The sequence below is a fragment of the Saccostrea echinata genome, unplaced genomic scaffold (assembly GCF_033153115.1).
Source record: "Saccostrea echinata isolate AGI-Se365-2 ecotype Australia unplaced genomic scaffold, CSIRO_AGI_Sech_v1 ptg000013l, whole genome shotgun sequence".
NCBI lineage: Eukaryota > Metazoa > Mollusca > Bivalvia > Ostreida > Ostreidae > Saccostrea > Saccostrea echinata.
In genome coordinates, this window is record NW_026889762.1 from 6,023,446 (window position 1) to 6,045,546 (window position 22,101).

At 32.1% G+C, this 22,101-nt stretch overlaps 2 protein-coding genes across 2 annotated transcripts in view; one reads left to right on the forward strand and one right to left on the reverse strand.

Moving 5' to 3' along the window:
- Positions 1 to 22,101, forward strand: part of LOC133186392 (proline-rich transmembrane protein 1-like) — a 182,931-nt gene that overhangs the window by 58,494 nt on the left and 102,336 nt on the right. The window lies entirely within an intron of this gene.
- LOC133186203 (protein mono-ADP-ribosyltransferase PARP4-like) overlaps positions 1 to 22,101 on the reverse strand; it is a 70,371-nt gene that overhangs the window by 824 nt on the left and 47,446 nt on the right. The window contains 8 exon segments of the mRNA XM_061321438.1: positions 6,044 to 6,170; positions 8,065 to 8,181; positions 9,767 to 9,870; positions 12,854 to 13,415; positions 14,879 to 14,989; positions 16,495 to 16,533; positions 16,865 to 16,930; positions 17,743 to 17,850. Of these exon segments, the coding sequence (XP_061177422.1) occupies positions 6,044 to 6,170; positions 8,065 to 8,181; positions 9,767 to 9,870; positions 12,854 to 13,415; positions 14,879 to 14,989; positions 16,495 to 16,533; positions 16,865 to 16,930; positions 17,743 to 17,850 (1,234 nt within the window).

Below are 22,101 nucleotides of genomic sequence, written 5' to 3' on the forward strand. Positions count from 1 at the left end.
ATTTTTGTGATGTCACATGACTTTGTTGATCAAGTGACGGACACTTATAAATTCCTGAGTGATGCAAAAAAAATCGCATCGGCACAAGTGCAAACCAACATTATTAAGAAAAATTTGTCACAATTTCCATATTTATATTGGATTCCGAAACTTCATAAAAAGCTTGATTTTCATTTCAATTTGTAATCTATGTATGAATTTGCAGTCAACTTGTGATGAGAGTGTAATCAGGTATTATAATAATGCATTTTTGTGATGTCACATGACTTTGTTGATCAAGTGACGGACACTTATAAATTCCTGAGTGATGCAAAAAAAAATCGCATCGGCACAAGTGCAAACCAACATTATTAAGAAAAATTTGTCACAATTTCCATATTTATATTGGATTCCGAAACTTCATAAAAATCCTTACAAACAAAGATACATAGTGAGTTCCAGTAAATGTTCAACCAAGCCTCTATCTTTACTCCTCACTAAGATATTAACAGTGGTGAAGGAGAAACTTCAGGAGTACTGTGCAACAATATATTCGAGAAGTGGTGTAAATCAGATGTGGATACTTAATAATTCCAAGGAACTTTTGGAAAATTTGAAATCACAAGATTTTACCAAAATCAACAGCTTAAAAACTTACGACTTTTCAACTTTATACACAACCATTCCCCACGAAAAATTAAAGTCCAGGCTTTTTGATATCATTTGACAGCTGCTTTTTCAATAAAAATGGAACTCGTAAATATACTTACCTTGTCATTGGTCATTTGCAAAAATTATTTTGTTAAAAAACATTCTGATTGTACACACAAGTACTCTGAAGTTGACATTAAAAAGATGCTTGAGTTTCTGATTGACAATATCTATGTGGTTTTTGGAGACCAGGTCTTCCAACAATCTATTGGAATTCCTATTGGTACCAATTGCGCCCCGTTATTAGCTGACCTTTTTTTGTATTCATATGAGGCAGAATTTGTCCAAAATCTCGTACGTGAAAAGAAGAAAACACTTGCTGTGGCGTTCAACTCGACATTTAGATATATCGACTATCGACGACGTATTGTCAATTAACAATGGCTATTTTCATTCTTATGTCGATACGATATATCCTGGTGAACTTGAGATAAAAGATACCACAGAGTCTGACACATCTGTTTCATATTTGGATATTTTACTTGAAAAAGACGTTAATGGTAATCTAACAACCAAGCTTTATGATAAACGTGATGACTTTAACTTTTCAATCGTCAACTTCCCTTACTTTTGCAGCAATATACCTTCATCACCTGCATACGGGGTATATATCTCTCAGTTAATTCGATACGCAAGAGCATGCTCTACGTATGTACAATTTCTAAAACGAGGTAAATTATTGACAAATAAGTTGATGAAACAAGAATATCAGCTGTCTCGTTTAAAGTCATCATTTCGTAAGTTCTATGGTCGATACAATGACCTTGTCAGCAAATACAATTTATCATTGAGTCAAATGCTGACTGACGTTTTTCATACTAATTGTTAGGCCATTATTTACACACTGAATTGTCGACGAATTTTTCCGTTATTTCCCGATCATGACAAGGAGCACACGGCGGGTGTGACCGGTCGGCAGGGGATGCTCACTCCTCCATGGCACCTGATCCCACCTCTGATGTTTGGAGGTCCGTGTTTGCTCTGCTCCTATTTTGTATTGTATAATGGACTTTTGAGCTTGAATACTGTTCGTTATCTCCATATATTTCACATAAGTCAATTCATCATGATCTTTGGTACATATAAAGTGCTGGGGGAAAGTTACTTCTTGTGAAAATATTCCACGGGAAATTCAACTTGCCTACATACAAGGGGACATTTTTCACCTTTTTTCGCAATTTATACAAAATAGGATAAATTTCGTACGATCCCCCAGCAAAATTCAGTTAGAGGACATACTTCTCTAGTAGATTCACACAGAATATCTTCAATGTATCCTTATTAATCACTTGTGCCAGTCAAATATATACACGATTTTTAAATTCTAACTCTGTTCTCGGACGTGTAAGTCGGGGGGGGGGGGTGTTTCACATTCAATTTTTTGTTATTGTTTGAATATATGTATATCGGACAAGTTAAAGGAATAATGATATTCAATTGCAAAGGTTCAACATCATAACATCACACTTCAGCGTAAAGAACAATGCAGACACTTGAATCAAACAACAACGCTAAAAAATCCTTGCATGTCATGTTAAGGTCAAGATCTAGTAAATGAAGAGTGCCTACAGATTTCTCAAATTTGAGAAACGAATTCCTTTAATAATCTTTTACAATTATAGCTTAATAAATTAAGGTGTATCGTAACATATTTTTAAGATAAACTCAATGGAAAAACATATTTTAAACTGCCCTTTTCAATGAAAAATGAAGAAAATCAGGTGTAAAAATAAGAGTTTTCTCCATCTCAGACATAGGAAATGTGTCTATATTGCCTACAGACTCTCAGAAAACGATTATTCATATCTTTTTGACCTCTACTTTAAAATAATATTAAACTGAATATAGGTATCGGGGTTCCTTTTTACATGGTTTCAAATTGAATTCCATGAATGCGTCATTTTCTACATAATTCTGTTATAGCTGTAAAGTACGGGAAAAAATTAAGTTTAAATCAATTATGACGTCATAATGGATATAGTACCAAAAACACAGTCAAACTCATTTACTAGATCTTGACCTTAAAGGAATGTTAAAGTTATGTCACTTTCCCCGTCAAGTATGCAGTGACATATGCTATTATGACGACATATCTAGGTACATGTAGTTCAGAGAAGTTACTTTAGTTGGAACAGTTTGATATTTTACGGACAGCCGTATCCTAGCCGCGTTGGTTATTGATTGCTTGATTGATTGTATGTTATTTTACGTCCCGTTCGAGAATTGCACTCATATGAAGACGTCACCATATACCGGTGAAGGGCGTCAAATTTGGACCCTTACTCGGCACTCAGGGCCATTAAACAGTGAGGGATTTTTATCGTGCCAACGCCTGCTGTGACACCGGGCCTCGGTTTTTAAGGTCTTATCTGAAAGACCCGCAACTTACATTTCAAAATGCATAGCACTTGCCGAAGAAACAATCGATACCTATATTTTTTATCGAGTTTGAGCCCACGAACTTCCGATCACGGAGCAAGTGCTCTACCGACTTGGCTACCGTGATGGTGATTCGTTATAATAAACTATTCATTGCAAGTTATTTTTGAAATATGATTTATTCACCCAAGGAAAATCTTTTTCCACTCAGGCTTTGCAGCTGATAAATCTCCCTGTCTCCCTCATATGAAGGGAAAGACTCTGATACTCTGTCAGAATCAGAAAGCGTTTTGGATATATATTAAAGAATCGGACTAAGACAATAAAAGGACAAAATGCAAACTGTCTATCCTTCCGTTTTCAGTAGAAGTGATAAAAGAATTAGGAGGGTTCCATAAAAATATGTTTTGTCAACTGATAAACTTGTAACAATATAGTCTTTTTTGGAAAGCTGCATCTTAGAAGAACTCTGTTTTAATTCGACATCTGATAATCACACCTAAACTCAGAGTCTCCTTTTAAAAAGATGAAATTCTTCAAAATCGCCTTCAGTTTTAAAAATTTTAACATTTTAACAAGTAAATTTCATTTACAGCACCTATGCTGGATTCAAAAACTTCATAAGAATCATTATAAACAAAGATATAGTGCAGGGTCCAGTAAATTTCCACCAAGTCTCTATCCTTATTCTTCACCAAAATATTAACTGAAGGAGAAATTACAGACTTATTGTGCTACAACATTTCAAAAAGTGGTGTAAATCAAATGTCGATTCTAAAAAAATTTAAAAAAGAACGTTTGAGGAAATTAAAATACCAAAACTATTTAAACATCAATAGCATCAAAACAAATGACTTTTCTACGTTTTATACAACCATGGAAGTCAAAAATATCATAAAGTCATAAATCTTGTGACTGGTCATCTATAAATTTACTTTGTAAAAAATCAATCTGATTCTACATACTTTTTCCACGGGTCAAAATTCCGCGAAATCACAATATCTGTGAGTACGCGAATTTCTTTGATTGCCTTTGTATGCCTTAAATGCAATTCAAGTAAGCTGTGACAAAATTTCGCAGAAAATATATGAGACCGCGTACATAGCGTTAATTAATCCCACGAGGAAAAAAGTACGTCTATAGTACTCTGAAGTTGATATTAAATTATTTTAAAAAATGCTGGAGTTCCTCATTAACAATATCTATGTAGTCTTGGAAACCAGGGCCCCGTTTTACAAAAGAACTTATGACTAAGACTAAAACATTTTAGAGAATTATTGTCTTCGTAACATCAATTTGAAAAATGTATATAATTTATATTTCTAAGAATTTAGATATATGATTATAGAGACAAATATCTTTTTAAATACTAAATTTGACTTCCGACTTCAACGTATATCTGATCAATACATAAGGCGGGTTTAACCGCTCAACATGGGATACTTACTCCTCCTAGGCACCTGATCCCACCTCTGGTGTTTCCATAGGTTGTGTTTTTGACCTGTTCACGATTAGATTTGTTTACTGGATTTATGAGGTTGGTCACTGTTCGTTTTCTTCACCTTCTACATTATTTTGATAATTTTATAAAACGCACTATTTGATTGCAATTGGTCTAGACATTCACTTGACAACGAGAATAAAGGGTCGTATGTCTTGGAAATAAATAACTTATCCCACTCCTTTAGAAACCCCATCATGTTTTTCTGTCTGGAATATCTTTTTCCCCAAGACTACCAGTCGCATTCTGCCGCTTGCAGGTTCACAGTTCTCAGTGAGTAAAAAATCCCCAAAGACAAAATTCTGCGGTAAGGTGTTTAACGAACTTTCAAATTGAAAGTGAATATTTGAGGTGCACTGAATTGGAATGTTAATGTCTATTCTTGGATTATTTCGTTATAATTATCATTTTTGTACTTATTTTTGAGATCTGAAGATTTATAAGCCAAGGAAATTTTCATTTTCCTCGGGCTTTGCACTCAGGAAATTATTTTCTCGGCTGATTAATCTTTATATCTCAATTATTATCATGCAATAAATCTATAATATTGACACTCAATTTTGTTAGATTTCTCAAAATAAATGTTACTAACTTGTTTTGATGATCATGAGAAAATAGCAAACATTTGCGATCGATATTTCTCTATAACATGAACATGCAGAAAAAAATCTATTTTTTCTAAGTTTTCCCAAGGTCACAGGTTATTAAATGTGACCACATCTCATGACCAGTTAATGCCCACACTTTGTAATGATACTATATTCATCTGTGTGTTTCAGGTTTGTCTTGTAATTAATACGCAAAACAAAGCTCTGGTCCTTAAGAATAATTTTTTTTAGTATTTCTACTATTGTGCATTAAAACAGCTCAACTTTATACATTGAGAAGTTGTCAATTGTGTTGAATATAGAAAAAACGAATTTTTTCTAATCTTTTCCTCTTTAGCTTCATCATACATTCTGAATGGATTCAGTGTCTTTTCTCATAATTATGCATTTCCTCATAATAAATTTTAAAGTCTTTTTGAAAAATAAATACTTTACAAAAATTTCAGAAAATACACGATCTACTCTATCAGCGAGACATGGTTGACAAGGCAAATAGTCTTATGCCAACACAAATTTATAAGCATTTTCAAGTTTCTTACCCAAAACGTAATGCCTAAAATTCAATCGAAAGAAAGGCACATAGTGAACTTCTCTCTGGTGAAGTTGGATGGTCGGTATAAAAATACAACATAACTTTTTGGATCTTACTTAACTATTAACGCACTGCGTTCAATTTTAAATTGTCAATAAAATGGTAATAACAGTTTTAGTTTTTCATTTAAAAAATCGTTTCCTTCAAAGAAAATCCTTTTCCAATCGGACTCTGCATGTAGCAGTCTGTCCGTGAAAAAAAAAATACTGTTACTGGAGAATTGGATGTTACATGTTGTATTGAGCCTTGTATTGGGATATGTATTGTACTTACAGAAATAAAAGTGAAGTCCCTTAACACCTGGGTCAAAATATACTATGACAGTTATTATTCCGTCGATATTAATGGCAATGGTAACTTCTATCCAATCCTTTCCACGAGAGGAAGGCAAAATATTTCTCTATGAAGTAGAAAACATATAATTATGCTGGATCCATATTCTTCCTTGTCAATCTTAATAATTTAACCAATATTCCTAAATCAAAATTAGAACTAAAATATTTCAGAAGACAAACAAATGATAAAAGTATTTAAGATACATTTAGTAAATGGTCACACACATCAAGAAATCATTTCAATTAAAACCAGTACCGCAATTAAATGTTAATAGTATGCAAAAATTTACATACAACTTGAATTTGTCCTAAGAAGTGGTTTCGTCTGGCTTCCTTTAAACATCCTTTATAAACATTGACATCTACGCTGTTCTGTTTGTCATCAATACAAGTGAACTTCTAAAACATCAGAGATATATACGGGGGTCATTACAAAATTTGTAGACAATATAGCTCTTCATCATATTATTTTTACAACATTTAAGAGCAATACATTTTGAAAAGTAAAATTTTTTTTGCCATTGTGTGAAGTTTTCATTCCACTGGATTAAATGGAATTTTAAATCAACATGTTTATCAACACTCGTAACAAAATGGTACGTCAAAAAAAAAAAAAAAAAAAAAAAAAAAAAAAAAAAAAAACGTCGGGAAAGTTACTCAAAATTACTCTCCCTCTTCATTTCTCACAGGGTCTGTAGCGCCTAATGCTTCATTTTATTCAAATCATTTGGATTTATTGTCAAAATATGTCCCTTGATTTTGGTTGTTATATAACGTTAAATAACAAGAGACTCATGGGTTACATCACTCGCCTGAATCAATAGGGCATATTTGCTCTCCAGCAGGAAATTTCCTATATTTTTCCTATGTTCTTTGATGACTTACCAGTATTATGACCCAAACCAACAAACAGGGATAATGAATTGGACAAAATTTAATTTACATAACCTGTGGATGCTTCCATTTAAATACTACTAATCATTGCCTTGATTTTCTTGAGAAGATTTTTTTAATATTTTTTCTTTGTATTCCTCTGTATATCCCATTGAATTCGAAGTAAAAGATCAGCGTCTGACACAACAGCTTTATATTTGGGTGTTTAACTTAAGACAGACATTTGTGGCAAACTGACAACTAATCTTTATGATAAATGTGATAACTTCAAATTTTCTATCGTTAACATTTCTTATTTATGTAGAAATATGCCATTATCATCTGCCTATATAGTTTGTCTCCCAGTTGAATTGATACATAGGAACAAAAAGGAGCACAGGAGGGTAGGACCGGTTGGCATGAAATGCTTACTTCTCATGACACCCCATCCAACCTCTATTTTCAGAGGTTCATGTTGGCTATGCTCATAATTTGCATTGTTTAAATAGATTTTTGAGAATGACCATTGTTTTCGCCATATTTCATGTAAAACTTTGGTCGCCGATTGCTGACAATGCCTTGTTGCATGTGGTTCTGGAGAAGAAGTAAAAAAAAAAAAATATGAAAACTTTTTAGACAGACGGAGAGAAACAGACGTACAGAATGTGATCAGAAAAGTTCACATGAGCTTTCAGCTCAGGTAAACTAAAATGCAAAAGACGAATTTTTTTTTTCTTCTGCCTTCACCAACCTGTTTTGATATATTTTCGATATTATCAACAGTTTGCACCAAGATTTAAAAAAAAATATCTGTGCATGAGAATGAGACCAGAGATGTAGATGTTGTTTACAAAAAAAGCCAACAAAGGCCAGCACGAATAATATACATGTAATGTATACATAAAGATAACTTTATAAATTCATTTCTATAATTGGCCTAGAACAGCATTCTCAAAATGCCCTCAAGTTAAAATTTACATTGTAGATTAAGTTTATTACACTTTTAAAAAGAATAATGCGTCAGTAATGTTTGCGACTCTTTTTATGAAACTTCATTACATAAAATCTTATTTAAAAGAACCAAACCTGTTTATTTTCACATGGAATTTTGCTGTCCCTTGCAATAATTACACAGAGATTTCCCTCGGCATCCTCCAGCCCTATATGAAGAGGTGTTACGTCCAACGGCGATCGTGGCTTATTCTGAAAAAAAAAACACCAAATGATATTTCATGAATGGATTTATAGTATATACAGTGCAGGGAACTAATTTTGTTACATAAACCAGCATCAGCATAAGCATTAGTAGCATCAGGATCGAGCTAGCATCAGGATCAGCATTTAAAAAACAGCATTACCAGGATCAGCATCAGCAAGCATAGGATAAAACCAGCACTGACCTACATAAAACCAGCATTATCCTACTAGCATCAGAAAATCAATGAGTTTTAATTCAGTAAAAAATTAAAAAAGAAAGAAAGAATATTGGTTAAAGTATTTACATTATTGATACATAGTGAGATATTATGATCAAATAATTGTAAAAGGCACTTCATTGCTTTAAACGGCAATGCTGAAGTTCATTATCTACTTCCGGTAGCATGATGCTGCTTCCGGTAGCATTGACCTAATTATAAAACAGCATCAGGATAAGGATTACTAGCATTAAATCAGCAAGCAAAGGAAGCATTCAAATCAGCAAGCAAAGGAAGCATTCAAATCAGAATCGATGCTGTAACAAAATTAGTTTCCTGCACTGTAGCTGCAAAAATAAAAGAAAACCCACAGTTTTTTTTAACTTCATCAATATTTATTTAACTAGTAAGGATTTTAAATTTCTTTTTTGTAGGTTAACTTGGAACATTTACATTATATACACAAGAATTTTTCCTCCATTCAAAAGACGAAATATTAGAATTATGAGCATAAAATACAATGAATGTTCGTATATTTTGGAGCCTTTGGAATATTCCTTTCTGTGCCAATTCATCAACAATTGTTTTTATTTTCAAAAGTTTGCTTTCTTTATTCGTCTGCTGATAAAAAGCGCATTCATTTAAGAAATATATAAGCTAATTAAGGTATCCATTACAAAAATGTAATATGTTAACTATTATAAACTATAGTAAATACTTTGATACTTTGATTTACTATCAAAACTTTCTCTACTTTTTGGGGATTTTGAATCTTTGAATCTCTTTAATTCAATAACAATGATGTAAAATTTGAAAATGACATGTGAATATGTAAGTAATATTTCAATTTAACATAAAAAAGGAGCATGTATGAATTGGGAACACAAAATATGACATATGTTATACTTATTAAAAATAATTTCATATCCTAAAGTAAAGCTTTGATTTACTATGGTAAAAGCTTTCATAAAATAAAAAGCTATATTAAACTACAGAGTATTTTTGTTAGGAATGTCCTCATTCTTTTTTACACAGGTATTCCTCATGAAGTGCATTTGTACTTCATGAAAACTATGCATAGATGAAAGTGTCAGATCCGATCCCTGTGAATTTTAAACCTAATTTACATTATTTATATGTTCATTTCAACTAATCATTCATTTTACACAAATATTCTGTAATTGACTTACTGGTCCTCTCCTATCTTGATTTAATGTAGTGATGTCTGACGTAGATATTACTCATAGCTGATTGTAGTTCACTAAGATTTGAAGCTTTGGAGAGCCAAAATGGATAAAAGGTAGTTTCAGAGACATAATGATGCAAGGCAATTGCAATATTTTTCAGGTTTAATGCCAGCGAAAATATCTCACCATTTCTCTTTGTATTTTTCTTTCCGGCGCCCTTTTTGTACAAGTATCATCAATAAGTAGTTCTTGCAGAGGCTCTTCCTTTAGCAGCAACCCGGCCTCCAAGCCTAAGGAAAAAGAAGAATCAGTATGGAGGGCTTTCTTACGTATTTTTTTGGCTTTGAAGGTGTGTTGTTGAGTTTGGGGTTCGCATACTTAAATAATGTGTCAGAAATTTTTTTAGGCGATGACATTTTGTTCTCCCCCCCCCCTTTCATCAATTGATTTGAAAAATGTTGTTATTGCAAAATGTAATGTGAAGTTTATATGCTTTACAGTTTTACGCGACTAGGATAAGGCTGTCCGAAGAATATCACAGTGTATCAGCTTCTCTGAACTACCTAGATATGACGTCATAACGGCATATGACGTCAAGTCACTGCAAATTTGAGCAGACTTGAAGGGGAAAGTGTCATAACTTTTACATTCCTTTCACATCACATGTAGAATTTTTTTTACGTTGATGTTTAATTCATGTGTCTGGATCGTTGTTTTAAGGCTGTTTTGATGGTGAATATTAGCAGTATAATATCTTTATTCCTTTTTCTTGTCTAACGTGTACGTATTCAAATAATTACAGAAAAGAATGTGAAATGCGCCCCTTACACGTCCGTAGACAGAGTTAGAATTCTAAAATCTTATATATATAAGACTGACACAAGTGAATAAAAAGGATTAATTGAAGATATTCTGTGTGAATCTACTAGAGAAATATGTCCTCTAACTGAATTTTGCTTGGGGATTGTATGTTATTTGTCCCATTTTGTGTAAATTGCGATGAAGTGTGGAAAATGACCCCTTGTGTGTGGGTAAGTTGAATTTCTCGTGAAATATTTTCTTAAGAAATAAAATTCAGACTTGCCCCCAGCACTTTATATATACCCAAGAATACGTTTAATTGATTTATGTAAAAAGCCGTTCACAATAATTTTGTTTTTCACTTGTGCCGATGCGCTTTTTTGGCAACATTTAAGAAAATTTATAAGTGTCCGTCACGTGATCAACACAGTCATGTGACATCATAAAAATGCTTTTTCATAATACCTTATTCAACTCATTTTACAACTTAACTGTGTATGTATACATAGATAACAAATTGAAATCAAAACATAGCTCAAAATAAAATAGTATAAATCTTATGCATATTAAGCCTTCAGACAGCCTTAACATAGCTGCGTATCTGCTAGTCACCAAAGAATGAAATCTTCACAATGATCTAAAAGAGAATAGGAATGTATCAGTCAGAGAACCTCACGTCAAATATCTAATATGTAATTTAATTATTCATTGAATAAATAGAAATTCTATGTTTTTTTTTTTTATAGCTGGATATGGAGTTTATTTCACGAGTGGGACAAAATTTATTGATATTTTTACGAGTGCGAAGCACAATGACCCCCCTCTCCCCCCTCCCCGTAAAAACAACACAAAGCCCCTCCTAACATATAGGAAAGCAGAATGTTCACGAGAACAGAAAACTTTTGTCCACAAAATTTTTTTTTGGTGGTTCAGGCATTGTTGTTTTTTGTTTGCTTTTGTTTGTTGTTTGTTTTATTGTTTTTCTTTTGGTCTTGTTTTTTTAATCTCTTTTTAGTCCCTTCCCAAGGAACAATTCCTGGATCCTTGATTTTATTCACTCAGTTACATATTTAATGGTTATTCAATGAGCCAATAAAAATATTTTACTCAGAAACATATTAAGAATTTAACAATAGTGTAACAATGCATCACATCGGCTACTGAATGGATCGTTTTCTAAATATCAATGGACGATAAAAAAATGTTTGTGGATAGCTATATAAATGTGCTCATCATTCTTTATTTGTATGTTTACGTAGGAATGTTGTGATTAATGCTTGATTAAAGTAGCCTCTTTAAATTTGCAAATAAATACAAAAAGAATATAGATTGATGATATGTTGTATGTGCTACCGTTCGGGAGAGCGCATTTGCTTGTTCACGTTTGACTTAAATCCACCTCTTCAAACTACACGAGTAATTTGGAAGGTCTAGATTATGACATTACATGACATTGTGTGCTAATTGCATTCCCATATGGAAGTCTGAAATGTGCAATCTTTTAACAAAGAACGTTTTATGTACCATATATATGCAATCTTTTTTAACGTTACTGCAAATGAATTTTGCAGCGAGATGCAATTCGCAAAGGATTGAGGGTCCAGACGTTACTACAGAAAATCAATGTACATAGTCCTACTTTCCCCTTCTCCCAGGTGTTGTCGTAAGAACTCGCAGTGAAACACTGCGCTCGCTATTAGTCGATAGAAATTTGACTTGAAAATGAAATGCAACATTCAATACATATAAAAGTGCAAAAGAATTTAAAAGGGTTTGATATATAACTTTGTTTTTAGAGTATTTTTACTTCACTGATATATGTATCTTATCTATTCATGTTACATTTCTATCTATTTCTTATCATGTTTCATATTATAATCATCTAATCGAATCCCACTGCTAGACTTTGAGACCGATCCTTCGGATGAGACCTTCTAAACCGATGTCCCGTGTTGCAGTAGGTGCTGGTACGAAAAAAAACTCCTCACTCAAAGACCGTAAGTGCCGAGTACAAATCTAAATTTGAGACCCTCTACCGGAAACTGGTGGCGTCTCAATATGAGTGAAAAATTCTCGAATGGACGTTAAACATACAAACAAACATACATTTTATAATTATCAATATTTGAACCGTAATCCAACGATTTTACGTCAAAGTCGCCTTTGTAATAATCCCATTTAAGTTAGACATAAGTAACAGCGGCAAGGAGATTGTAAAAATTAAAAATTCCAGATTATCATTAGGAGTCATTTTCGTAAATTAACACAGATATTTGATTTTTCCATACAGTAAGCAACTGGTCATCTTCTAAAATGAAAAAAAATGTCGCTAAATTACATATATTTTTTTCGCATCTTCTTTTTATCAAACAGTTTCTAACATTATTACCTGATCGAAATTAAGGGAAATAAGATGAGTCGACCTAAAACCTTTCTATGACAACTGCTGGGAATTATAGGAAGACAGAATACCTTTTCTCCTTGGAGCTGGAGGTGAAGGTGGGGGTACAGTGTCCTTAATTGTTAGTCTTTCTCTCCTTGGAGGTGGAAGTGAAGGTTGCGGTGCATGTAAAATGCTCCCTCTTGCCTTTAGTTCGCGTCTTCTTGGAGGTATAGCTGGTGGTTCATTGCTTTCTTCCTCTGAGAGTTTATCAAATTTATGTTCGACAAAAGCATGTTTTGGAGGTGCTTCAATGCTAACTTTCAAAGGGGGTGCTGAAGGGATTGATGCATCTTTAGATGGTGTTGCTCGTGTTATTTGAATAGGAGATGGAGGGGGAGGTGGTCGTCTTCTGCATATTGAAGCTTGCGACATTCTAGTAAGGAGCGGGGGAGGTGATGGGGAAACTGAGGCTCTTTTTTGGGGATCTTCAATCATTTGATTTTTCTCTGATGAAGGTTGTTGTCCTCCTACACGAGGAGATGCTCTGATCATTTGCCTTGACATTTGAGGAAGCGGTGGTAGTGTTTTACATGGGAAACCTAATAACGGTACTCCAGACTTTTGGGGTTGGTTGTTCAGTGGTACAATAGACTGAAAAAAACCCATTCATTTTTAAAAGACCAAAAGACTTCAAATTTTACTTAAGTCATCTTATTTTGGTAAATGATAAAGGAAAAGCAAATGAAATGAATAATACAAATACACATGTAAGCACTAGAGAAGGGATACTGTAATTAACATCATAGAATACTTCCAGATTACCTCCTTCCCCTTCTATAACATTAATCTCAATATTGACAAAAACAGAAAACTGACTGGTCAGCAAGGGCTATGCTGAAGGTTTGGTGGGGTTGGGTCATGTGAATATGAAAACTAATAATGGAAAAATAAAATACATTTAGTTTAAGACTAATGCTTTGGCAGCATAGTTATGACAATAACTTGTTTTAAACATACAACTTACATGTACATCAGTATATATACTGTTTTTTTGTATCTAATTACTTGAAAGGAAGAAAAAAAGTACAATATCAAAACGTGAAATAGTTGTTCACAGTTGTCCTTAATAAAACTTAGCTCTCAATCTTTCAGAAATTATTTAAAGAATGATAGATTAATTAACAATCGTGGTCTTTCTCTATGCACTTGAATTAAAACTGGCTGACATCAATAACAAGTTTATAAATAAAATCATAGTAAAAAATAAGAATATATATCTCGCTTTAAATTATAATAATTTGCACTTTTTTTCTGATCCATTTCTTAAAGGACAATGAAATAATAATCTAGAATTTTTTATTTCTCTTACAATCCATACTGATAGAAGATCAACTATTTCGTTAATAAGATCTAAGTCCACAAAATGTATTTATATCCTCACAGTTATGAAAAAAAAACTATAAGAAAACAACGATTTCTCTTTTAGTTTGATATTTGAAGAATTGTTTGATTTAAGAGAAATCTTTAATTTGAATTTTCATGAACGTCTTTACTAAGGAAACTACTCGAGATCCACCCGAAAGCTGAAAAATGAGATAGACTGACGATCAGATGGGGAAGTTTACTCATGACGAATACTACTCTAGCCCCATTAAGCGTGACTGTTTATTCTAGCGTCTTACTGAGCAATATGAAAGTTCGATGAATTACAGATTATTAACAAAAATAATGCTAAAACGTTAATTTCCATTAAATGTTGTATGCACATGTAAACACGGGAATAGAGTTATTATATCTTTTGGATGCTATTTTTATTTGCTTTTATTCGGTTTTACAATGCAAATGATATACTTAAATCATATTATTGTTGTTAAAAATGTTGTGTTTCCTTTAGCTGAGCTACATTTTCTCCATTATTTACCTATTAGAGTTTCCTATTTTCGATCATGACCTTTTTCTCAGTTGTGTTTTCAGCTATAAATACTCTGTATAGCCACGATTTTTGTTTTTTCAACGTAGAGCAAACTTACAAAAATAACTCGTTAGAATGTGATCGAAAAAAATCTAAAAGGGAGAAAAATATTTTGAAATCATATGTATACGACATATATTACTGGTTTAGGAGAAGGTGCTGGGTAAGGGGCTGAGGGTTGATTCCCATCATCTTCCAAATCATCATACACTTCCTGTGTCTCACTTGCCTCAAGTTCATCGTAAGTATCCTGCTACAAAACAAATGCACTATCAGTATTCTGGAACTCAACAATTCATTATAAGGATCTTAAGAACTGCGAACGATAGTACTGTTCTCCCGCCTACCTCCAAGTCAATTTTCAAAAGTTAACATATTTAAATGATTTTTCATAAAGATATTTATATGAGTTTTCACAAAACATTATTTCTTTGGGAAAACAAAGAGAGATAACTCGACAAGTTTCGTAAAACTTGTGTTTTTCACTTAAGAAATCAACGGAAAACGGAGAAAATTTTTAAAACATCTTTCCTCCCCGTGAAACAAAAAATCTTTTTCACAGGTAATATGGACTGTAATTTCACAAATTTATGCCAAAGCTTTTTGTGTTTCACTGGGGGGGGGGGGGGGGCATATGTTTGCAGGCAATAAAACCTACAAAAATGCTTATTTTTCACCAATTTTAAAGGGGTTTAGAATAAAAACATTGTATTTTATTAATAATATATGTTTATTTTTATATGCTTAAAACACAAGAAAAGATTTAAGGAACATTTATTCATATCCAAGAATATTTTACAATGTAGTGATGCTTTAAAGCCCAATTTCAATGGAAAATATCATCTACCCCGTTATTTAAAGAACTGGAATTAGGGATAATCAGCTGTTTATCACTGGTATAAAAATTATCAGTCACTTACCATTGAACTGTTCTTTGCATTCAACAAAAATTAACTGCCAAATTGCCATTAGTATTGAATTAAAATGTAGGCGGGAATCGAGAGTAAGCGTACGTAGTTCTTTAAAACATATTCCTCGTAAACATCAGATTCTAAATGATTTCAAATGAACCAACAATAGCCGTAAATAACTTTTTTAAATCTGAAAAAAAAGCTTTTTCCTGTGGAGTAGGATGGCTGGGGTGATTGGGGGATAGGGATTACTAGGTCATTTTTCCTCACTTTGACATAGAAATTTATTAACTGAAAAATGTCCGGAACCCCCACCCCCCATTTCCAGATTCCCGAATCCAAAGTAAAGTGAAAACCATTTAATTCATTAAATATACACTGAAACAAAATAAATTCCTAATGTGATGAATCTATATGCAAAAGGTTTGACATAAGTATCTGCATGCAAAGTACTTTTATATTAAAGTGTAAGCCTGGTTAAAAGGTATTCAGAATATGTTTTCCCATTCAAAACAAATTCAGCATATTAATATGTAGTATCAAATCCTTAGTGCAAATTCGCTCTGGTAAAAAAGAAATACAATATGTGTGTAATTTTTTATTTGCTTTCTAAAAAGAAACAAATCCAGCTACACACAAACTTGAGAATATTTTTTATCAAACATAATGTTCCTTTTTAATAATGTCTCATTATCTTCTAGTTTGGCTAATTTTGTATATACATGTACCGTAAAATAGATCAAATTCAACAAAATCGTGTCAAATAAGCAAAGAAAAGGGGAAAAACCAAGTTGAAAACAGTGGTTTTTCTTTCATTTTGATGTTCTTGTCAAATATAGACACAAACCTGTGAAAACATGACATCAAATTCATCATAATTTTCTTGCTGAAAAATAAACATTATACACTGTCATAAATCATATTTAACTTGGTGCTTGTAAAAGTACAAAATCAATATGCAATAATGACTATCTTCTTAGGACCTCAGATCTGGCATGAAATGTCATTTTAGTAAAAATCTGAAATTCCCTTTTCTTTGGGCTTTACAATTGATGAAATATCAAAGTACAGAATTTATGTTAGAAAGAAACCACATATTTCTAGGTGTCCCATTCGTCTTTATATGAAAAGTACTTAATGGGTCACATTTACCCGTAAATATATTTTAAATGCATTTGTTTTTTTTTTAAATATTTATTTATTTTCTCCTTAGTTACCTCCAATTCATCTTGAATTTCAAATGTTTCCTGAAGAGGGAGAGGTTCTTGCCGTCCACGTGTAAACTGAAAATAGAGATGGAACGTAAAAAAGGAATGAGAGTGTCATTCTAGCCCATTTAAAGTGACTGTCTCAATGAGAGTCTTATTGAATGCTCGATTTTATCAGTATACCGGTATATCGTGATTTTTTATTGTGCTATATTTATCGTGATACGGGGACAAAATACCGGTTTTTAGTATGTAATTATATATTCCGAAATAATTATTTTTTTTTTTTGTTCAAACTTTCGAATTACAATTACCGGAACTGAAAAAAAAAAAAAACGCGTAGAATAATAAAACACAACTCGGCACACCTGGTAATGGTAAAACACAATCTCTCCAAATGGCAATCTTCGGCTGACTCCGCTACGCTTCATACAAACCTCGGATGTGATTGGTGGAGGAATATGCATCAAATCGATGCATTCCTCCACCGGAAATGCCTTTTCACTCATTTCATTTTTCGCTCTGCATAAAGTTCTGCATCTAAACACTTTAAGAGGGTTATTATATCTTTGGGATGCTGTTTTTATTTGCTTTTATTCGGTTTTATAATGCAAATGATGTACTTAAATTATCATATTATTGTTGTTAAAAATGTTGTGTTTGCTTAAGTTGAGCTACATTTTTCCATTATTTACCTACTAGAGTTTCCTGTTTTCGATCATGACCCTTTTTCTCAGTTGTGATTTCAGCTATAAGTACTTTGTATAGCTACAATTTTTGTTTTCAACGTAGAGCAAACTTACTAATATAACTCGTTAGAATGTGATCGAAAAAATCCTAGAATGGAGAAAAATATTTTGAAGTCATATGTATATGACATATATTACTGGTTTAGGAGAAGGTGCCGTCGGAGGGGCTGAAAGTTGATTCCCATCATCTTCCAAATCATCAAACACTTCCTCTGTCCCACTTGTCTCAAATTCATCGCAAGTATCCTGATACAAAACAATTGCATTATAAATATTCTGAAACTCAACATTCCATTATGAGGGTCTTAATTCAATACATATTCTTCATAAATACCAGATTCTAAATGAATTCAAATGAACCAAAAAATAGCCGTAACAACTTGCTCAAACCTAAAAAAGCTATTTTGTGTGATTTAGGGTAGGTGGTGGTCTTTGGGATAAGGGTTGTTCAAAAGGTTTGTCATAAGTATCTGCATGCAAAGCAAATTATATATTGACGTGTAATCCTGGTTAAAAGGTACTCCATTCAAAACAAATTCAACATATTGACACTACGCAGGTAGGTTAAGGCTTCCCGTAGAATATGACAGTGCACTCTGTGCCTTCACATCTCTACCAAAACTACCAAAATATGACGTCATAATGGAAAATGCCGTCAGGTCACTGCAAACCTGAGGTGTTATTACGGGGAGAGTGTCATGAACTTTACACTTTATTTCAAACTGCATGTAAAATGCTAGATAGCTATTGCAAAATTCACGGGTCCTTAAAGGTTTTTTAAGTCTTATATGTCCGAATATTTTAAAAATACACCGCTTACCTACCCTTGATTGAAATTCATCATTTTCAAAATGCTTATGAAAAATATACTTTTGAAATGTACTCTGTTTTACACCCGTGGTTGGAGGTAGAATTTATTTTGTGTGTATAAAAGAGTCTGGCGCAGATGATTAATGAGGATTAATCTGAGAATTTTTGTGGAAATCTGTAAGAAGAGGTTGTTCTCTAACTGAATCTTGCTTGGGAAAAATGTGTGTTGGCTTTGTTTTAATACACATTACGATATTGTGTGGAAAATACCCTCAAATCTGTAGGTAAGTTGAATTTCTCAGGAAATATTTTGTACCCATGTAATACTATGACTTTTCCCAAGCACATTTCGGATGCACAAGGATACGATGAGTTTATTTATATAACAAAATGATAATAATTATTGTGTTAATCAGCTGCGCCGAAGCGATTTATATGTAACACTTCAAAAAATTATAAATGACCGTCAGGTGATCAACAAAGTCATGTGATATCATAACAAATATGCTAATATATAGCCGAGAAAACCCTTTATATAAATTGAAAGTACCAATGTTCAATACTTATAAATTAAAACCAAAACCGACTTCGCAATGACATATTAAGTTTTGAACGCATTTTAAAGCATCGCGAAGCCTTAACATAGCTGAGTATACAAATTCGATCTGGTACAAAAGAAGTTCAACATGTATGTAATTTTATTTGCTTTCTAAAAAGAAACAAATCCAGCTACACAGGGACTTTGGAATATAAACATTTCTTAATATTCCTTTTAATTAATGTCTCATTATTTTCTAGGTTGGATAATTCTTATATATATATGTAACGTAAAATAAATCAAATTCAACAAACTCTAATCAAATAAGCATAGAAAATTGAAAAAACCCAAGTTGAGAATAGTGGTTTTTCTTTTACTTTGATATTCCTGTCAAATATAGAAACAAACTTGTGAAAATATGACTTCTAATTCATCATAATTTTCTTGCTGAAAAATAAACATTTTACACCGTTATAAATCATATTTAACTTGGTGTTTGTAAGCGTACAAAATCAATATGCAGTAATGACTATCTTCGAAAGATCTCAGATCTAACAAAAAATATCATGTAAGTAAAATATGAAATTCCCTTTTCTTTGGGCTTTACAATTGATAAAATACGTAATTAAGGGGGACCGACCCTCTGATAAGAGAGATAACTTTCCAAGTAAAATATCCTAGTATTACTCACAGTTTACTTTATCAGAGTTTAATTATCAAGACCTGGGAGCAGTCAATTGATCAAACTTAGCATATGTTGGAAACATTACCTTATATTTCCTTTGACTGTACTTTTCAAATTGTTTTTTTATTTTAAAAAACATTCAAATCCAGTTTTAAAACCCTTAAAAATTGAATAAGTTCTATCTTTTTAACGATCATTTTAAAAATGGTTTAATGTATCAAGCGCCAAATTTAGAATTTTTATTAGTATTACATTTTTTTCCAATGAAAAAATATTTATAAGAAAGATAACTCTTGTTAATATATGTATTGTTTTCTTACAACCACATATAACATTGTGATATTCTGACTTAGGAAGCAGCGCTTCATTATAATTTCTAATATGAATTTAGTAGGTATGACACTAAATATTATTTTCATATACACTGCTTATTTCTAATTTTATGTTGTGATAATAAATTATTACACTTCCTAATCTCTGTGTTAATTTTTTTTCATATTATGATCTGAAATAAAAATCATTTCTGAAAAAATAAGCAGCGCTCCATACCTTATACTATTTTTCATTTGATTTTGATGCTATAGCTCTTGATCAAAATCAATGCTGGGAAGTTTAAAAATTTGTCGTGAAATTTGGAGCAGAGGGTCATTAGTCCTTAAAGAATTTGTGTTAGAAAGAAACCACATATTTCCAGGTGGTCTATTCTTTTCATAAGAAAAGTACTTTATGGAACTTAAAAAGGAATAAGAGTGTCATTCTAGCCCATTTATAGTGACTGTCTAATTGAGAGACTTATTGATCGTGTCAAAGAATCAATAAATACAAATAAATGCAGTGCTACACACAAATCTAACATTAAGATCCATTATATGTAACAAGCAAAGCCCCCTCTTTAAATTCATATTAATAAAATTTTGTCTGAAATACTGATTTCATTTTAACGAATTTAAAATGTAAACCATGTACTGAAATAATAAATGTATTCATCAAATTATTTTGTTGTACATTATTGAGATTTATTGAAATATTGTAATGTATTCCATTTTATTTTTCCACTATTCAAATTTATTTCTGCAAGGGTTTAAGAGCCTATAATAAGAAAATATAAATGTTTAATCGAGAAAAACAAGTTTTTATATATTTATTCTTATTGTCTCTTATCTTTATGCCAAGTAAAATCAAGGAAGTTATTAAAAAAAGAGAAAGTCATTAATTTCATTCTTTTGATAAAAGATGTATTGCTTTTTACTTTTGTAACACTTTGAGTCTTGCATGTCAACTAAATATTATTTCGAAGATTGCATTAATTTTAATTGACATCGGCATATCCCTCTACATGTAATCCCTGGGAGGCTTAAATCATGAAATTGCAAATTTTTTTTTATCTTCGAGTAACATTTTTTTAAAAAAGATTACACTAATTCTTTTGGTTTTTGTCACATCCCCCAGGCCCCGGGAGATAAGGATAAGGAAATTTACAACTTTTCTTAATCTTTACTCATAGATGCTATTTATTAAGAATAATAAAAAAAAAATAAGCTGTTCCAGTGAAGAAGCTAATAGGATCAAATGTATGTTCGTTATCTTCTTATTTCATGTAAACAACTGACAAACAATACATGACGACAGAAAAAACAAAAAGCAAAACGTCACCTGAATGACTAAGGCGACCTAAAAGCAAATAGTCTTCGCATTTCAAGTACACATAGGTTTTGGTCATTTGGAATATGTTAGTAAATCAGGAAATCATTCTTAATTTAGCAGTTTGCATACAAGGTTACAAGCTCTTATGAATTGTCTTGCAGATAAAGCAATGTCTCCTTCTTTACCTGAGATAGCAGTTTGGATGGTTGATCAGGAACCTCTGGTTTCCTCTTTTAAAAAATATAAAATTATTTCATCAGGGATCGCTCAGAAGTTTTTTTTTTTCATTCATGCATATCGTACAAAACATAGAAGAAAGAAATGCATTTTTAAAAAATATTTATTTAACTTTATAAAAATTTTCTTGATCCACCTAAACACTACCTACAGAAATACATAGGTCTTCAGGAGGTGGAGGAGGAGGCAGCTGCCGTCTACTTGGAAACTGAAATTCGAAAGAGATTTACCTTCAGATAATAAGAAACCACTTTCAAATGTTATATGTAAAGACTCTTCTTTACTTAAAACTAATAGAATTATTATATTTTTGAGATATTGATTTAATCTTCATGTTTTGGTAATGTGAATTATGTACTGTAATGATAAAGTCATGTCAGATATTCATTGTTGTTTTTTTTTCACTTTTTTTTTTTTTTTTTTAACTCTGCTCTCTTTTTTTTAACAGCTATAGCTTCATTTTATTTACAATGTATTAACCTATTCGTTAATCTCTTCATCAACCTTTCATACGACGATTTAATGTAAAAAAAATTATTTACATAGTTAAGTATGGTCGTTTCAAAGAAATGTAATGAAAACC